Source organism: Ruditapes philippinarum, unplaced genomic scaffold, assembly GCF_026571515.1.
Source record: "Ruditapes philippinarum isolate M1 unplaced genomic scaffold, ASM2657151v2 ctg11436_1_1_1_1, whole genome shotgun sequence".
Taxonomy (NCBI): domain Eukaryota; kingdom Metazoa; phylum Mollusca; class Bivalvia; order Venerida; family Veneridae; genus Ruditapes; species Ruditapes philippinarum.
In genome coordinates this window covers 46,877-67,420 of record NW_026853831.1, presented here as the reverse complement: position 1 = coordinate 67,420, position 20,544 = coordinate 46,877, and the positions used below count along the sequence as shown (strand labels likewise).

Here is a 20,544-nt window from a genome sequence, read left to right as displayed (position 1 = left end):
TAAGACATGGGAATTCGCTGTTCATCCTATAAAATTTTACAGCTGTAGGTTGATTAATACTAAAGTTATTAATAATGACCTTAACCTTTGACCTTGTGACCCCACAATCAATAGGGGTATTCTACCTTATATGGACAATCATCTTAAGAAGTTTGAATATTGTGGGCCAATTGGAACTTTAATTATGCTCTAGAAACTGTTTTCAGTATAAGGTAATTGTGACCTTGACCTTTGACCTTGTGACCCCAAAATCAATAGGGGTCTTCTACCCAATATGGACAATCATCCTATGAAGTTTGAATATTGTGGGCCAAATGAAACTTACGTTATGCTCTGGAAACTGTTTTTGGTTTTAAGGTAATTGTGACCTTGACCTAATGACCCCAAAATTAATAGGGGTCTTTTGCCCAATATGGACAATCATCCTATGAAGTTTGAATATTGTGGGCCAAATGGAACTTAAGTTATGCTCCAGAAACTGTTTTCAGTTGTAAGGATATAGTGACCTTGACCCTTGACCTTTTGACCCCAAAATCAATAGGGGTCTTCTACCCAATATGGACAATCATCCTATGACGTTTGAACACTGTGGGCCAAATGGAACTTAAGTTATGCTCCGTAAACTGTTTCCAGTATCAAGGTAATAGTGACCTTGACCTTTGACCTTGTGACCCCAAAATCAATAGGGGTCTTCTACCCAATATGGACAATCATCCTATGAAGTTTCATATTGTGGGTCAATTGGAACTTAAGTTATGCTCCGGAAACTGTTTTCAGTATCAAGGTAATAGTGACCTTGACCTTTGACCTTGTGACCCCAAAATCAATAGGGGTCTTCTACCCAATATAGACAATCATCCTATTAAGTTTGAACATTGTGGGTCGAATGGAACTTAAGTTATGCTCCGGAAACTGTTTTCAGATTTAAGGTCATAGTGACCTTGACCTTTGACCTTTTGACCCCAAAATCAATAGGGGTCTTCTACCCACTATGGACAATCATCCTATGAAGTTTGAACATTGTGGGTCAATTGGAACTTAAGTTATGCTCCGGAAACTGTTTTCAGTATCAAGGTAATAGTGACCTTGACCTTTGACCTCAAAATCAATAGGGGTCTTATACCCAATATGGACAATCATCCTATGAAGTTTGAACATTGTGGGTCGAATGGAACTTAAGTTATGCTCCGGAAACTGTTTTCAGTTTTAAGGTCATAGTGACCTTGACCTTTGACCTTTTGACCCCAAAATCAATAGGGGTCTTCTACCCAATATGGATAATCATCCTATGAAGTTTGAACATTGTGGGCAAATGGAACTTAAGTTATGCTCCGGAAACCAAATTGCTAACGGACGGATGGACGAACGTATGTACGGAAGTTCTCACAGGACAGTAATTATGTGGCTACTCTATTGTTCTCTCTATTGTTCTTTTTAGCCACGCAAAAGAAAATAGCCACATAAAAGCATTACGGAATGAATGACATCAAAGAGAAAGAACAGTTAATACCTATTGTCCCTCTAGCCACATAATTACTCTCCTGTGAGTGCGGACGGACGGACGGACAGACAGACGGATGCCAGGGGGTATAACATAATATGCCCTTTTCGGGCATATAAAAAGTGAACATCAACCTTAAAACTTATCCAGTGTAGATTCTTCTTCTTGATTCACTATCTTTAGTACTAATGCATGTGTAAAACAGTTTTTTCATATTACAAAATATAACATAAGTATCAGTTTATGGATGGAATAAATGAATTACCTATATTTGTCTTACCTGAGACAGTTGGTGGTATGTCTGCAATGACAGGATTTAAAATTGAAACATTACTTTTATCAACAGCAGGCTTCAACTCTGGTACATTGCAGATTTCATTTTCAGTAGTGAATTGCATCAGCCGAGGTAACATTGAACAGGACAAAACATCTGTAGCAGAGGTATTTCTACTGTCTTCTTTAATACACTGCATGTCATCATCAAGACCATTGTCTTCCTGTAGGCTAGATGAAATTCCAGGTGATTGAGGTTCAATGTCTGCACCGTCATCATTTACAATTACAACATCAGGTACTGAATTTGTGGAAGCTGACTTAGACTCCACAGATGACACTGTATCTTTATCAGAAGGTTCAAAATTAAGAGATCCATCTTTTGGTTTATCAGAACTCTCTATGGCAATGGATGATACCAATCTTTCTTGCGCCATAACATTATCTGCAGGATGGTTGAATGAACTATCTAATGACCTAGTTTTGTCCTGTGAATTGAAAACAGAAGCACCTACTCCATAGTTTTGTCCAGTTGGAATACTTTGCTTGGATATGTCATTTCTATTGTCAAAACCATATCCAGAATTTTGCTCAGATACTGACACTGGTGTTGATTTATGGCCAAACTGAAAGTTAGGCATGCTGTTTGAAGATTGAGTAACACTTTGATTAGGTTCTTCCTTCTTTAATACAGCTGTAGGAGTTTTGTCATTAGATAATGTCAAACTAGAATCAATAGCAGGCTTGGTACTTGAAGCAGATGATGCTGACGTAATAAAACCAGAATCACATCTTGTCAAGCCGTTACTTTCTTTTGATTCAGAGTTAATTGAAAATGAGGTCTCATTCTGTCCAACAGACAGTATGGATGCCATACCTTTAAAGGAAGTTATGTCACAGCTTGATCTGCTGGTACCAGTGTTTTCTTGAGTTAAAGTCATTGAAATCAATGGCTGAGCTGGAAACTGGAATCCAGAAGGGCTGGTACTAGGTTCTTGCTTAAATATTGGCAATGACTGAGATTGCTTTGTTGTGGATTGGAATCCTGAGCTGTTGGTATCAGGCTTTGCTTTACCAGTTGACAATGATTGATATTGTTGAGCTGGTAACTGGAATCCAGAAGGGCTGGTACCAGGTTCTGGTTTAACAATTGGCCTGGGTTGAGACTGCTGTGCTGGGGATTGAATTCCTGTCCATCTGCTGGTACCCATATCTGGTTTAAACGCTGATACTTGCTTAGAGAGTTGAGCTGGGCACTGGAATCCTGAACTACTGGTACCTGGGTCTTGTTTCAGCATTGACAACTGGAATCCATAGCTGCTGGTATCAGATTCTGATTTATCAGTTGCCATTGGTTGAATTTGTTGAATTCCTGAACCGCTGATACCAGATTCTTGTTCAACTGTTACCATTGGTAGAAATTTTTCAGCTGTTAACTTATCTCCTGTCAATCTACTGGTTAATTGATCTGGATGAACTAATGACTCTGGTTTAGATTGTTCAGTTAGGTTGGAACCTATTCCTAGCTCTGGTTTAAAAGTTGAAAATTGTTCAGATGAATTAGCTAGGCAATGTAATTCGGCAGATGCTAAACTAGTGTCTGATTCAGTTGCTGTCAAAGAAATTGACTGTTGAGTTGAATTTCTAGAATTTCCAGATCCAACATTTTGTGCTGCTGTAGACAATGGTAATGATGATTGAGCTGGGAACAGGATTTCTACAGGTGCACTGTTTTTGTTTCCAGTTTCTGTAGACATGTCTGAAATGAAAAGGATTTTACATTGTCATTGTAATAGTATCAACAGTAGTTGGCTGTCATAGGAGCCAACATTTTCCCCTACAGTACTACCTCTATGATCCAGGATTCATCATATTTCTTAGGTGAACATCTCAGTCAAAAAAAGTCCTTCAATAAGTATAATACATGTATAACTTGCAGTGTAGACATAAAATTGTCTGATATTTGACTTTCATGTGTGACCTTGAGTAGGCACATTGGTGGCATGGGTTCTGTGTTAACTTTTAGTTTTGACACAAGTGACATTTAACCTTCAAGAGTGACAAGGACCTTGAGCTGGCACAAAAGCAGCATGGAATCTGCACATTACCTTGCTAAAGTGAACATTTGAGCAAAGTTTGAAGAAGATCCTGCAGAGTATAGAATTTATAATGCAGAAACGAAATTGTCTGACAATAACCTTCAAGATTGACCTAGAACGAGTATTGCACATTGACTTGAGAAGGTGAACATTTGAGTCAAGTTTGAAGGAACTCCTTCAAAGAGTATAGAATTTATAGAGCAGAAACAAAATCTGACATTGACCTACAAGGTTGACCTAGAATCAAGACAAGGGAATCAGGAGGTCATAATATGAGCAAAGCTTGAAGAAAATCCTTTAAAAGATATAGAATTTACAGAGCAGACATGATCTTGTCTGATATTTGGCCTTCAGGACTTTTGTTACTATGACTTCCTCACAATTTAGAAAATCTCTACAATATGACTTTGAATAAGTGACTTAGTGTTCATATGACTTCAATGCAACTTTTAATTTATCTAAATAAGAATAAGGATGAAAATAAAAATATTCTTATAAGTAGACATTATTGAAGTACATTTGTAAAGATTGTTTGTTTGGTTAATAGTAATTTTTGTTTGGTTGCGGGTCAACCTAACTGGGTTTCTTGTATAACTAACCAGTAATTACGCATTTTTTTGAAAGTGACCAACTACTAATACTTTAAGCTTTGTAAAGTTAATTTTGGCTAAATCATTTACTAAAATTTTACTACCTGTACTTGACTGCATTGATTGACAGGGCAGTACTGGCTTGAACTGACTGGTGTCCTATAAAAAGAAGTACAATATTCATTAGTTAAGTAGAAATATAGAATGTAGGACAAAACCCCACCAGTTAAAACCCCACCACTCAAAATTTTATAGAGTGGACAAAACCCCACCACTAAATTTTATAGAGTGGACAAAACCCCAACACTTAATTTTATAGAGTGGACAAAACCCCACCACTTCAGTTTTATAGAGTGGACAAAACTTTCTTGTAAACATGTTAAAAAACAAACAATTGTGCAGCAGATGAAACTCAAAAGAATGTGTGAACAACTCATCAATAAGGAGAAGACTGTACCCGAGTTTCTTCAGGCTATCAGCCACAGTATCCACTTAAACTAAGTACAATGAAGTACAATGAAGGAAAATTGTCTGAACTGAATAAATTAGAAATGTGCTATAAAAATGTGCTATTTTCTAATCATTAATGGATGAAAATGGGCTACATTCTTGATTAATAGTAAGTAGTTTATTTTTATATAAATAAATTGAAGACATGAATTTGAAGAAACTTAAAATAATGGATAATTCAAGGTCATAAATGTGGCACAGTCTCAAATAAATGACTACTCTTTGATGTTGATTTAACAGTTTGTAAATTATTTGTATAATCTCTTATACCAGTATTACACAAATGTTATATTGAAATTAAAAAATAAAATGTGAAAATGTGTACTGTATATTATATATATTTTAATTCATCAAATCTTGCCCAATAATTGGTAGGTGGTGGGGTTTTGTCCACTCTGTAAAATTTAGTGGTGGGGTTTTGTCCACTCTATAAAATTTAGTGGTGGGGTTTTGTCCACTCTATAACATTTTGAGTGGTGGGGTTTTAACTGGTGGGGTTTTGTCCGTCTTCCAGAAATATAACATATAATTTTTAAAAAGTATACATATTTCTATAAAATGTATTTTGTTTTCTCCAGAAGATGAAATTCATTTACTAGAAGATAACTTAAATCATGGTAAGACTTTTATATATTAACTAAACATGCAAATCCTGGAAATAAACATTTTACCTAACATATGCCATATAACATGTACAATCAAATATGTTGTGTAATGTGTCATATTTATATTATGCTATGTTATGTGATGTGAAAATGTCAAATGATAAGCCATGCAAAAGGCTGTGTAATATTTACTGTATAAGTGGTTAAGTTAGCGACACCGAAATATTGGCGAATTTGCAAATTGACAAAAATCGCCAAAATTTCCTCTAGCGTAAATATCAACCAACCTGTCACAAAATTCTACCTTTGCACAATTCGCTAATATTTCCTTAAACAAAAAGTCTGGAATTTTAAATTCGCAGTAACTTTTCGACATGCTGAAATATCCAATTATACAGTAATATTGAATGCTGTGTGATATGTCAATTGATGTACGTGTATACATACCATATAATAATCTGTGTTATATGCCCTATAATAAAATATGTTGTGTAATATGTATTATAACATGCCATGTAGTAGAGTGTGTAATGTGACATTTAATATCCAATGCATTAAGTTGTGTAGCATGAATTACAACAATATTATAATATACTATACTGTTAATGTAATATACTATATATGCAATACAGAATATCATCAGTTATAAAGTAAAAGACATTGAAAAGGTCAAAATGCCTAGTAAGCTTATATGACCAAAGCAGTAAGGCTATATCAAATGTCAAATGTCTAAAAAATTATAAAACTGCATGCATGACTCCTTTCCTTTGAGAAAAAGAAATAAAAAAATCTTTAAAGCTGCAGGAGTCATGTTTAAGGATATTATAAATGTTGGGTTTGTTCACTGAAAAATTGACATTCAAACATGCAGTATTATAAGAAATGTTATACTGCAAAATCATAATTTTTCGCAGGACACATTTTCGTGGTCTTCATGGGTAAATCAATTTACGAGTCTAAAATCCATGGAAGTTTTATTTCGACTGCTGTAGGATTATTTTGCATTACATAATTTTAAATCCTTTCACACTAACAGACAATCCACGAATTTAAGAACCCAGAAAAATGTCCTTTGTGACAAAACCACAAAATTTCGTGCCCACAAAATTAAGTGAATTCACAGTAACTACACAAGGCTTACATCTAAGCTAGTAGATGGTAGTACATCAGCTGATTCTGTTCTTGTATCATCTGAAGCAGCCTCTTTATTTTTCTTATGTGAAAAAGGTGGAACGAAGTATTTCAACTTCGGAGCTTTGGGACCAAATTGGAGATCTGGGATGATTGTCTAAAAAACATGTTACATGAGAGAAAAGTGTGTTACAGGATTCTATGAAAATATTTTACAAGTTTGTATTTAAAATATATTATAAGAGCATAATTATTGTAAATACCAAAAGTAAACCAACTGTTGTTAGGGTATTCAAACTTGAAAGGAAATAATTTTATGAACATCTTCAATACAACAAAAATGATCCTCATTTTATACAAATTAAAGGATGTTTTTCAGATAAGGATTCAAATATTCAATTCAAATGTCAATTAAAATATTTGCTACCTTGATTTAAATCAAGTGAATAAGGATTGAATATTTTGAAACAATATATACAAAAATATGCAACCATTGCAGAATTACCAAAAAGCAATAGAAGCAAAGACAGTTCAGGTAAGTGGCCAATGTGTAATTTTTGCACCTATAACTGAAAGCTTTCAATTTGAGAAATGAAAATTAAGCACTTCTTGGACACAATGGGCCTTTTTAAATTCTTAAGATTTCATTATTTCTGAAAACACATTATCTAAGAGTTTGTTATTTTGTATTATTTTCTATTATACAAGTTTTAATCTTATATGATAAATGCTTACAAAAAGTGGTTTGTGATCTCTGTTTAGTGCATGTAGAATTCTTCTTGATTCTAGATCTGTCAACACCTCTCTTGCTCTTGCCTGACTTGGTCTTTCTTGTATGTGCAACTTTTCCACAATATCCTGTACATAATTACATAATATATATATCGTAACTTTTCCTCTACAATAATACAATAGATTGTTTACAGTAACCTTTAAACACTTCAATAATTTTTATCATATGCCTTTGATAATAAATTAATCATTTTCCATTGAAGATATATTTAAATCTGATTCCATATTCACATTTGTAACCATAGCACATTCACACAAAATTCGCTATTTATCTTAACCCATTACGTCATATACACGCCTTTTAACGCCTTTTTCCCCCCCCCCCCCCCCTTTGTTGTCTCAAACAGTGAAAAATTACCTTATTTAGGGCCCAAACACTGTTTTTCGTTTGGAAGTGTTCCTAAAAAAGAGATCACTTTTTCGGCGTCGCCCCCTATCAAAAAGGTACATCATGGGGTTCCCAGAAGGGGGATGTGCCCTATTCCGTTTGGGGGGTTTAAAGGGGGTAGTCATCGCCAAGAAAATTTTGGACTTGTGAGAGGCTATAAATGACCCCAGATTGATCATAAGGTAACGTGTAACCAGCGCTGAAAAGCATTTGACTCTATCTCAATCCACTGAGAAGTTGCAGCACTTTGAAATCAATTATGATGGAAAAAATCAACGCAAAATAGTGATTTTTGGCAATTTTAAGATGTCCCCCCGTTGCCATGGTAACAGAATATTTAAGCCTGAGCATGTTGTTGCAAGGGCGATGGTCCAGTCAACATTTGTGCTAAGTTTTATTAGTGTTGAAGCAGTTTTTATAGTATTATATAGCAATTTGAACTTGTAACGGGAGACTTTTCAATGAAAACAGCCATTTTTCACAAAATGCTCATGAAGTAATGGGTTAAAGGGACTCAACAAAGGTTTTTTTTGACATGAGGGAATTATTTTTCAAGATCCATTTGATGTATGTCTAGACCAGTGTGAAAATTTTCAATCATTTGCTTACTCTGCTTTTTCAAAAATATTATTATTATTATATTATTATTGCTCTAATTTTGAAAAATGTTTCAAAACTGAAAAATGTTGCAATGCTTTTTGACTCAAACTGGGCTAAGAATTTGAAGCACAAAAGTATGATTTTTTTTATATACAGTTAAACTTTGTTCGCTCGAACTCGGACCGCTCGAATACCTTCCTTCGCTCGAACTCATTGCCCAGTCCCGGCAAAATTCCTATATAATATATATTGTTCTACCTCGGATCGCTCGAACTCTCGAACCTGATCTCTGGTCACTTCGGCAGAAATATAGTGAAAATCACACCTATTCGGTCAAACACAAAAAGACAAGACGGTATGTCCTAAATAAATGACAGACGGCGACACATGTTTTAACACCTCGTGATCGTGACAAAGGTAATTAAGGTTAATTGATACAAAATAAGAGGTGTTGTAACCGATTTATTTGTTATGATAATATTGTTGATTAGCCATTTATGGTAACGATAAAAAGAAAATAACTTGTGAAATATGCATACCAATAAAGAATGACGTTTACCCGGACGGCTTCAATTACAACCGTGGTTCAACAACAACAACAACACATCTTTTATTCACTCAAACATGCATACAACATGTAATATGAGGATAATGTCAAAATATTTAACGAAGCATTTATACAAATTGAGATCAGAATATAATTACTAAACAATATCAACATATCTATTACATATTATTAAATTGTATGCATATTTTGCTTAGGAAACAATTTTTTTTTTTTTTTTTTTTTAACTTATTAAGAAAATGAAAACTTAAAATACTGCTTGAACAGAATGTAAGATATTTATTACTAGGAGAATGTAGCTATAAATGTGATATAATTTGTCATAAAAGTTGTAAAATAAATAAAGTAATATTTTAACTTCCATACAAAATGCTTATTTACTATACTTGTATTTATTTCTAAAAAGCAAATTTAATTTAAATTAAATATGTAATTATTTAAGCGCCTATTACATGTCAATTACTCACTTAGGAGAAGAATTTCATAAGACATGTTGTCTTTCATTCTAATCCTGTTTTTTAAGAATATTTGAATTGCATCTGTATATTGTGAATTATAACATGTATATATATTCTGAGAAATAAAATATGTTTAAACTAAACTAAAAAGCAAATTTTGAAATGAAAGATGATTCATGAAATAAACCAGTGATTATTCTTTTAATACTATAAAAGAACAGCAAAAACTTATTCTTATGAGAAATAAAAAAAAAAGTATATGTGAGGTATAAAGGACCTTTGCTGTATAGTAAGAAAGTGGTAAGTGAATATCATTAAAACAAAACTATATCTCAGAACATTACAAAATAACAACTGACTTTAAAATGAAAACATAAATATTTGATTACATTCTTACATTTCTTATAATAATCATTAAGTATTTGCATAGTTTATAAAATGCAGGCGAATCTTTCATTGTAAAAAGTTGTTCTAATTTATACATATTAGGACGTCTATAAAAATATGGTTTTATAAATTAATTGTCTTCTTTCATTAGAATTACATTCGAAAAGATAATGAAACTCATCACCGATTATATTTCTACAAAAAATGCACATTCTTTCATTGACAGGTATATTTGACCAATTTCCAGTTTCAACTGGTAATCTATGGTTTCTTGTTCTGAATTTGACATAATTAAAAATCATTGCATTTTGGGAGTACGAAAGATAAGGTTCTATTCCAAAAGATTTTTTAAAAATTTTGTAAAAAGAACTATTGCTCGATTCATTTATCTTTGAATACCATTCATTTAAGAAAAGATCTTTTAGCTTTTGTTTTACTGTTAATTTTAACCATTTGGTACCGGGAAAATTATGATCAATCCAAACATTGTTGATTCCGCATTTTATTAGTATTGATTTTAAATTATAAATCCACGGATAATTACGTTCAAAATCATTATCATTAATATCTACTGTATTTCTTAGCATATGACGATATACAAAGTATGATAATTTATTTGGTATTAAACCATTTTCGTTCTGAAGGAGACGCGCCCAAAATGAAGCTATTCTTTCTCCGATATCTACAGACAATGGCATGCATCCCGTTTCACCGTATATGAAATAACTGGCCGTCGAACGTTTAAGTTTAAGGATATGTTTTAAAAATTTGAGTTGTACGCGTTCAATAACGTCAAGATTACCGTATCCCCAGATTTCAGAAAAATAAAGTAATATTGGTTTAACAGTTTTATTAAAAAGTTCAATTTGTAAGTCAATTGGTAAATTTAATCTATTTGAATTTCTTATCAGGCTGTACATCGATCTTGTAGCTTGTTCTGCAATATGTGTCTTAGTTTTAGCGAAAGAACCACTTCTATTAAAAAATATGCCGAGGTATTTATATTCATTTACTATTTCGATTTGTTCATTTTTATAAGTGAAATGATAATTTCTTTGTCTCCCTTTTGAAAATACAACTATCTTGGTTTTAGAAATATTGACTGTAAGTTTCCAAATATCGCAATATCTTTCATATGTATTAAGCGCTTCTTTTAAGTCATTTGCTGTCTCGGCCATAATAACAGTGTCATCTGCATATAACAGAATAAAGATTTGTAAAAAATTATATAGCTCATGTAAAGTGAATCGTAACATTGTTATCTATTTATAGAATGACACTAACTTGTATGTGTGTTTATTTTAGTGAAAGACTACAAATAGATGCTGCTGTAAATGTTTTTAATAAATATTTCATTAATTTATTTTTTTTAATTAAATTCATCCCATTTATAAACATATAAATATATTTTGAACATTGTTCAACAAGTTTGGTGTGATTGCCCAATCGAACTCAACCAATTACAATATGCATGAATATAGATTAACACAGCTTATCGTTAATACTTAAATAAACACTGGGATAATAATTCTGAATATGAAATATTCGACGAACAGATGTACTTACAATCAATTATATTGACGCATTTATCATTCGACCGATGTAAGCTAGGAAAACCTTTAGGCATATGATCAATGTAATAATAGTTCAACCTCGGTTGGCTCGAACCACAGATACTTGGGGTTTGGAGCTCAAAACGCCTTTAAAATCCAAATAAAATGCATATTTGTCAATCCCAGGACATGTACTGATCATATATATCAAAAAATCTTAATATATGCCGTTTTGAAAAAAAATCATATTTCAACAACTAGATGTTGAAATATGATTTTTTTTCAAAACGGCTTATATTAAGTTTTTTTGATATATATGATCAGTACATGTGCTGGGATTGACAAATATGCATTTTATTTGGATTTTAAAGGCGTTTTGAGCTCCAAACCCCAAGTGTCTGTGGCTCGAACTACCGATCTCTCGAACAAATTTGCACAGGCCCTCCGAGTTCGAGCGAACGAAGTTCGACTGTATTTCCGAGTATTTTAGTTATTCATTTTATATGTCTTTCTGTTTTATTAGTGCCCAAGTTGATCTTACTAAGAAATTCAAATTTTATGGGTTTTTTTCAGACTTTTAGATTTCAGTGGAGTTCCCTTAGGCACATTATGCCTAAAAAATAAATAGTTATTTCTTTCTTTAGAAAAAGCAAACATGTGCTTAATATTGTTGTTGTAATAGATATAGAAAATGTGAGATGTTAATCCCTAGTGCTGATAGTGTATCAGTTTGTGATAAAGGTAGCAAAATGTTACCAAAGCTGTCATTTGACTTTCATACAAATACTAATAAATCATTATAACTGTACTAATTTCATAAATATCTTACCTCTTGCAAGGAAAATAACTCTTGTGAAACATTGCTGGTGTACATATCAGTGAGGTGGATTCTAGTCATTTCCTTCATCGCTGCTCTATCACACTTGACTTCATACATCAAAATATAAAAGAAATGTACAAGTTATGTTACAGATAAACCTCTGAATAAAGGTCATCATGGGAGAGACTGAACATAGCCCTTACTGACAGGATAGCTTTATTTAGAATTTACAATGTACAATGTTATTTTTGATCAATTAGGGGCTGTTGAACAATGGCCAATCTATATTCACAGGTGGTCCTTAACGCATGTTTAACTGTAATTTAAAGTGCTATAAAGTATCAAATACATTTGTTATTTCTCTCCTGTATATTTTGTTAGAAGTCATTATTATGTATATGATGTAAATACAACAACAGGTAGCCTACTAAACGAGCTGTGGCAAAACTAGAACAGCCATAAAATCTACAAAAAACTTTACACAGACTTTAAGGTTATTCTGAAATTTTCGTACCTGAATTTCTGAGCTTAAATGAAACTATAAAGACCCAACCGCTTAACGCAATTCAGGTAAAGCATTGGATTAGAAATCTAGTATGACAACTGACCTTGTACATTGAGACAAATGATCATTTGCCTTTCACAGCTAATTCAGAAACCATGTGGGATTAGGAGTCAACCACTTGTTATTACAGGTTAAGTTATCTAGGAAAGGTAAATGAGCTGTGTCATGACAAAACCAACATAATGGGTTTGCGACCAGCATGGATCCAGACCAGCCTGCGCATCCGTGCAGTCTGATCAGGATCCATGCTGTTCGCTAACAAACCCTATAACAAGTAGAGAAACTGATAGCGAACAGCATGGATCCTGATCAGACTGCGTGGATGCGCAGGCTGGTCTGGATCCATGCTGGTCGCAAACCCACTATGTTGGTTTTGTCGTGACGCGGCTCAAATGATTATGATCTATGATCAATTATCTGTTTAATTCAGTGAAAAGCCAGAAACAAACAATCTATAAAAGGAGTTCAAAGTCCAAATTCATTAAACAAAGAAAGGACCTGATATTTTTGAATATTACCTTGGTGATTTGGTAAAGTAAGTGGACTTTTTTGCTTTAAATTCGGAACTATCCTTTGTTAAGTTAAAGGATAGTTGTATTATGCTTTCACCAGTACTGAAAGTGTTGGATGAACATATTCTATATTAATTATAGGTGTGTCAATTTTGCAACATGTATTCAAAGTGTTAAAATAAAATGGAGGCCTATAAAAAAAGTCCCACCTCCCTATTTTCTTTTTAACCCATAATATGCTAATTTCTTAAATGTACATTTCCATCTTCAATTCTTTTAAACTGTCGATTATTGCTTTTGGAAATATCAACATAACAAGAGGGCCATGATGGCCCTGAGGTCGCTCACCTGTATATAGGCCCCCCCGGAGCGAGGCAAGTTTAAACCCAAGGGCTTTTATATGAACAAACTTGGAAGACACCCATTAGAAGATGTTTCATGATGCTAAGTTTTTTTATACATATATAATGAAAAAAAATGACCTCCACCACCCCCCCCCCCCCGGCAGGGCTAATTTTAACCCAAGGGCTTTTATTTGAACAAACTTGGTAGACACCTATAAGAAGATGTTTCATGCTTAACATCTAAGCTCTAGCTCATTGGGTTTTTAAAAGAAGATTTTTTAAGTTTTTACTATACACATATAGTTAAAAACAATGACACCCCTGGGGCGGGGCCAGTTTTGACCCCAGGGCTTTTATTTGAACAAACTTTGTAGACACTTAGTAGAAATGTTTCATGCTTAATATCTAAACAGTAGCTATTTGGGTTTTTTCAAAGAAGATTTTTAAGTTATTGCTATACACATATAAGGAAAATCAATGACCCCCGGGGCGGGGCCAATTTTGACCCCAGGGCTTTTATTTGAACAAACTTGGTAGACACCCATTAGAACATGTTTCTTGCTAAATATCTTAGCTCTAAGTCTTTGAGTTCTTTAAAAGAAGATTTTTTTAAGTTTTTACTATATGCATATAGGGAAAATCAATGACCCCCTGGGGCGGGGCCAATTTTGACCCCAGGGCTTTTATTTGAACAAACTTGGTAGACACTCATGAGAAGATGTTTCATGCTAAATATCTTAGCTCTAGCTCTTTGGGTTCTTTAAAAGAAGATTTTTTAAGTTTTTACTATATGCATATAGGGAAAATCAATGACCCCCTGGGGCGGGGCCAATTTTGACCCCAGGGCTTTTATTTGAACAAACTTGGTAGACACTCATTAGAACATGTTTCATGCTAAATATCTTAGCTCTAGCTCTTTGGGTTCTTTAAAAGAAGATTTTTTAAGTTTTTACTATATGCATATAGGGAAAATCAATGACCCCCTGGGGCGGGGCCAATTTTGACCCCAGGGCATTTTTTTTTTTTTAACAAACTTGGTAGACACTCACTAGAAGATGTTATATGCCAAATATCTAAGCTCTAGCTCTTTGGGTTTTTTAAAAGAAGATATTTAAAGTTTTTTCTTTCGGTTGCCATGGCAACCAGAGTTCTGCATGGAATTAAATTCTTTGAACAATTTTTAAAGGTGACCACCAAAGAAACATTCCTGTGAAGTTTGGATGAAATTGGCTTGGTGGTTTATGAGGAGATGTCATTTAAAGTAAAAGTTTACGGACGGACGGACGACGGAAGGACGCCGGACGAAAAGCAATCACAAAAGCTCACCCTGTCACTTTGTGACAGGTGAGCTAAAAAGTCAGTGTTAGTTTGCCAACAGTAAACAGCCCGGTAAAACTATAAGAACGTTCAGGCTGGCCTGGGTCTAAACTAAGTGATAAATGCTTATCACATGACTTTGGTTCCAGCAAGATACTGGTTAACAGTCTGTATAAGGGGAGTGGTGGCCTAACGGTAAAGGTGTTTGCCTCTCAACCCAGGGATCATGGGGTCAAGCCAGCAATCTGGTCATGACTATGTTTCTTCATATCGACATCAGTACTGGTCCCAGGAAGTGGATTCAAAAGTGATTAATATAAGTTGCAAGACCTTGTTTCAAAATTGAGGTTAAATAAATATGTTTAAACCAGTCTTAATATGATATTAAAATTAAAACAGACTTACATTTCTGCCTTCCTGTTGTTTTCTGCCTCTTCCAATAACATATATTTTCTTTATCAATTTCAATCTTTCTTTTTAACTCACTTGACATTTTACCACTCATCTGCTGTTGCCTAGTAACACACACTCTGCTACTGGCCTCCGGATTAAAATCACAGGTCCTATATTGTTGTTCTGAAAAGGTAAGAATCAGTGAAAAACTAGAAATGTGTCATCATGCCACGGATGCCCCCGCATGCAGCCAAAATTTCAGATGTTATAATATTTAGTTCCAAATTTGTTTGCACAAATTATTTTTTTAATTTTAAGTTCAAAGCCCTTAAAACTGTTCAATGTTAACACAAACCATTTTCATACAATGTTCAAGGCACTGAAATTATTCAGTCTTAACCTTTTGAAAAAAGCATATTTCATATTTGTAGCCAAAATAATGGCTACATACATTTCCACAAAAGTATGAGTGCTGAAACTGAAAGTTCAAAATTTTTCCAACATTCAAGAAAGATAAGTTTGTCCAAAATCATTGAACCACGACCAAATTCAAACTTAAACTGCTGTTCCTAAGATGTATCTATATTATTTTCAAAGTGAAAGGGACATAACTCTGCCTAAAATCATCGAACCATGACCAAATTTAAACTTGACCTGCGCCTTCCTTTGACATATTCATATGTCAAATTTGAGTTTAATATGTAACACTGTTGGGTAGATAATGAACAGAAACTGTAAATTTCATATTATTTTCAAAGTGAAAGGGGCATTACTCTGCCAAAAATCATTGAACCATGACCAAATTCAAACTTGGCCTGCGCATTCCAAAAACATATCCATATGTCAAATTTGAGTTGAATGTGTTGTACCGTTGGGGAGATAATAAACAGAAACTGAAAATTTCATATTATTTTCAAAGTGAAAGGGGCATAACTCTGCCAAAAATCATCGAACCATGACCAAATTCGAACTTGACCTGTATTTTTTCATGATATATCTATATGTCAAATTTGAGTTGAATGTGTTGTACCGTTGGGGAGATAATAAACAGAAACTGAAAATTTCATATTATTTTCAAAGTGAAAGGGGCATAACTCTGCCAAAAATCATCGAACCATGACCAAATTCGAACTTGACCTGTATTTTTTCATGATATATCTATATGTCAAATTTGAGTTGAATGTGTTGTACCGTTGGGGAGATAATGAACGGAAACTGAAAATTTCATATTATTTCAAAGTGAAAGGGGCATAACTCTGCCAAAAATCATCGAACCATGACCAAATTCGAACTTGACCTGTATTTTTTCATGACATATCCATATGTCAAGTTTGAGTTGAATGTGTTGTACCGTTGGGGAGATAATGAACGGAAACTGCAAAATTTATCAAGGGGCATAACTCTCTAAATATCATCGGACCATGACCAAAGTCGAACTTGACCTGTTTTTCTCATGTTATATATATATTAATCTTGTTAAATTTGAGTTGAATGTGTGCATCTGATACTAAGATAATGAACGGAAACTGATGATGACGGAATGACAGAATGACGGAAGGACGGAATGACGGAAGGACGGAAGGACGGAATGACGGAAGGACGGAACAGGGTAACACTATATGCCCCGGCCATTACATGGCGGGGGCATAAAAAAGATATTTGTCTATTTTGTGATCATAATTTCTGCAAGCCTCTAGAGGTACTTCTTCAACAGAGTTAAATCCTAATTGTTGTGACTATGATAACAAACCTACCTGTACAGGAGTGATTTGTGACCTCCTCATGATGCAGCAGTGACCTCAAATGACCTTGACTCTGACCTTTATCGTCACTTATTGTATTAATATCATCAGGTGACTCTGACTTTTCATCTTGAATAAGTAATATTTCACTTCTTCTCAGCTGGTCTTCTGTTTGATTAACTACAGCTTGCATTCCACTCTGAAATGATATTTTTTTTAAATTATGTAAGAAATTGTTCCATGTAATATGAGTGAAATGATAGACATAATGGACTCTGAATAATTTACAAAGAAGAGCTGCAAGTTGGAGGGTGAATCAAATTGAAATTGTTTCAATAACTAACTAACATATTAATTAACATGTAGCTAGAAATGTATCCAAGGGATACCAATACCCCCACATGCCACAGTTTTGTCACAAAAATATATCTGGACCATATCTCATGTCAAAATATGATAATTTTTACTAAATCAGTGGCCGTAACTAACGACACAAGTCAAAATATTTCACTGTTTTGCGGCAACTTACAATGCTGTTCACACAACCCTGGCTAAAATTGATGCTTAAACTGTTCATTTTCAATTTAACTCCAAATATATTTCTTTATATATTTGCAGATTTTCCATTTTCAATGTTTCACTTAATCTATGCAAGAATTTCAAATTTGATGTTCAGGGCTTTTTAACCATAGTGAAGCTCCTTTAAGAAAAACTTCATATCCGAAATGAACCTGAAGAATTGCGTAATTGTGGTGGAGCTTACCTCAGAACAACAGGTTTCTGGTTGAGTCTCTATATTGGAGGATATATGGAGGCGAGTCAGAAAGTCTGACAACCAGGAAGGTGTGAGTATGTCAAGCATGGATTCCTTCATTGTTGAAAACAGCATCTAAAATAATGAAAGCATTACCCAAATACATTAATAGTTTCATTTGTGAAAACTTTTTTTTTATAAAATGAGAGTAAACATTTTGATACTGATTCCATGTATGAACGTTTGGACAGTCTTTTTGGGATTTCTTAAGTAATAAGAACATGTTAATGTGTTGATTTAAAGATCTGATTCATCAGAACAGAAACACGAGCAAAGTTTATATAGAACTATATTGATCATATAATGTAAAGCACCAACTGTGCTTCAGTTAGGAAAAGCCTAACATATTGTAAGTCCAACTGAATGTACTATGCAATGAGTTATAGTGCTATGTTGTGTATGGGCAATATCTCCCCTCTAGAAGGGAGATTCTGACCAAGAAAAAAAATATATCAGAATCAGCTTTGGCACATCTATATAATTATTTTGACTTAACAAATTGTGCGCCAGAGCTTTTTTATTTTTTAAACGATGGTGTAACCCTTGTAGAGACTGATATCGTATAACGTAAGATCAGATTGTAAAATCAGTCAGACTCGCAGTCAAAATATTGAGACTAAACTAGGAACAGTTACAATGTACATGTATATACATGAATATGTATTGATCTATTCAATTTGTATTTACAAAAAAAAAAATTTAAAAAAATAAAAAATAATAATAAAAACTTCCAATATAAAAGCAAAGCAAAAACATATTTAGCTTGCATATGCATACAAAAACTTACCTGGACACTGTTGACACAGTTCCAAATTGTTGACCCTGATACAGCAGCATCCAGCATTTTGTCTCTTTCATGTCTTTGATTTTGATATTGTCGCCCCCTAGAATACGGATGACACCTGGTCCTCTCCATTACTTTCAGCTAAAAGTTAGTGTGTCATCTCTATTAACCATCAAGCGGCGGATTCAAGCCATTTGTTTCACTTTTCTTTTCACTTACAATTTATCACATTTGTATTTCATGTTCTATCTTGTACAGTTAAATTTTGGGCATTGTCATTTTTTGAAAACAACTCCACGGAAAATTTAACTTTTTTTTTCTTCTATATTTGCAAATATTTGGGAAAAAATACATGATAAATAAGAGGTGTTTAGATGAGTTAATAAACTATCATATTTGTTACTTCATGACATCTGAGTTATTAGCTGCAATTAACTGATAAACTTTAGTGAAATTCTGAAAAGAAAGCGAAAGTAGAAATTATCGGAATTATTCGGATGGATATTTCCCATCTTTCACGGTACAAAATCCGTACTACGGCGTTAATATACCGTAGTCGGTATCGATAAGAAAGTAGTGAACTCAACGCATCAAGTTCTATACATAGTGGTCGGCGAAAAGGAGAAATTATCTAAAAATTTAATATAAACGTTAACATAAAGAATATCTGAAAAATTTGAAGACTGGCACCTGACCATGACCATCTATCTAGACAGAAACATCCAACCATATCCCCATATTATACTTTATCCAGCGTAGGGTCGCGAATGGCAGTTAATTTGTCTTATCATACAGGAAATTGTTTGCTAGGCCTACATTGTATATATTGATCTGAAAATGTAAAACACGTATAAAATTGTTCAAATTTGCAACTTTAATGTAATTGATAACTTTGCTAACTGAACCTCCTTTTGTGTTCTTCATTTTGATCACTTTCAATTTCCAGACAAACTATATCTAAACATGTTAACACGGCTATCCCCGTGTTTGTTCATTGGACGAATTTATATGTAGTAGAGCAAAATAATTCAATTTTAAGAGGCCTTTTGGTAATGAAAACTGATGGCTGAAGTGATTACAGATTTGAAACCTATGTGAATACAAATGGCTGAAAATATCAAAGGGCAATAACTGAAAAATAATGCAAGGTAGGTTATCATTCTTGTGTGCTGCACTCCTCCTCAATGAGATCTACAATCGCAACTACTCGGCCCTTTCCGTCAGTCTTCGGATAAGGACCTCCAGCAGAATAGTATGAATACACGTAACGGATGCGGTACGTATTTCGGTGTAACCTACGCTAAGAAACAAATAGTATTTTTATGCTGGGAGTAGCTGACAAGTTTATTATCAATATATCAAGTAAAAGTCCACCAAATGTAAGTGAATTCATAGATACAAAAGCAAACAATACATTATTTATATATTTATTAATAGGGTTGTAGAAACCGAAAGTACGAAATGACATCAAGTAGGATTTGATTAAAATTTATTATTTAGTATTTTTATGCTGGGAGTAGCTGACAAGTTTATTATCAATATATCAAGTAAAAGTCCACCAAATGTAAGCTAGTGAATTCATAGATACAAAAGCAAACAATACATTATTTATATATTTATTAATAGGGTTGTAGAAACCGAAAGTACGAAATGACATCAAGTAGGATTTGATTAAAATTATTCATCAGCTGGGCATTTTTTGAATTAAAAAGTGTTGTCAGACATATTTTCAATCATAATTGTACTTTATTTTTACTTGATTTTCCTTCGGATGTCAATATATACATTCGTTTTACATTAC

The 20,544-nt window shown here is 33.6% G+C and overlaps 1 protein-coding gene across 1 annotated transcript; it reads right to left on the bottom strand.

Moving 5' to 3' along the window:
* Positions 1–1,766: 1,766 nt before the first annotated feature.
* On the bottom strand, positions 1,767–19,480 carry LOC132738111 (uncharacterized; the record flags this gene model as incomplete). The annotated part of the gene is made up of 9 exons (XM_060725540.1): positions 18,747–19,480; positions 17,909–18,034; positions 17,158–17,344; positions 15,416–15,586; positions 12,282–12,379; positions 7,445–7,567; positions 6,720–6,866; positions 4,568–4,622; positions 1,767–3,533 (listed from the first exon to the last, which is right to left on the bottom strand). Coding segments are annotated over exons 1-9 (2,803 nt in total), but the record flags the coding sequence as incomplete, so codon positions are not given.
* Positions 19,481–20,544: the final 1,064 nt, after the last annotated feature.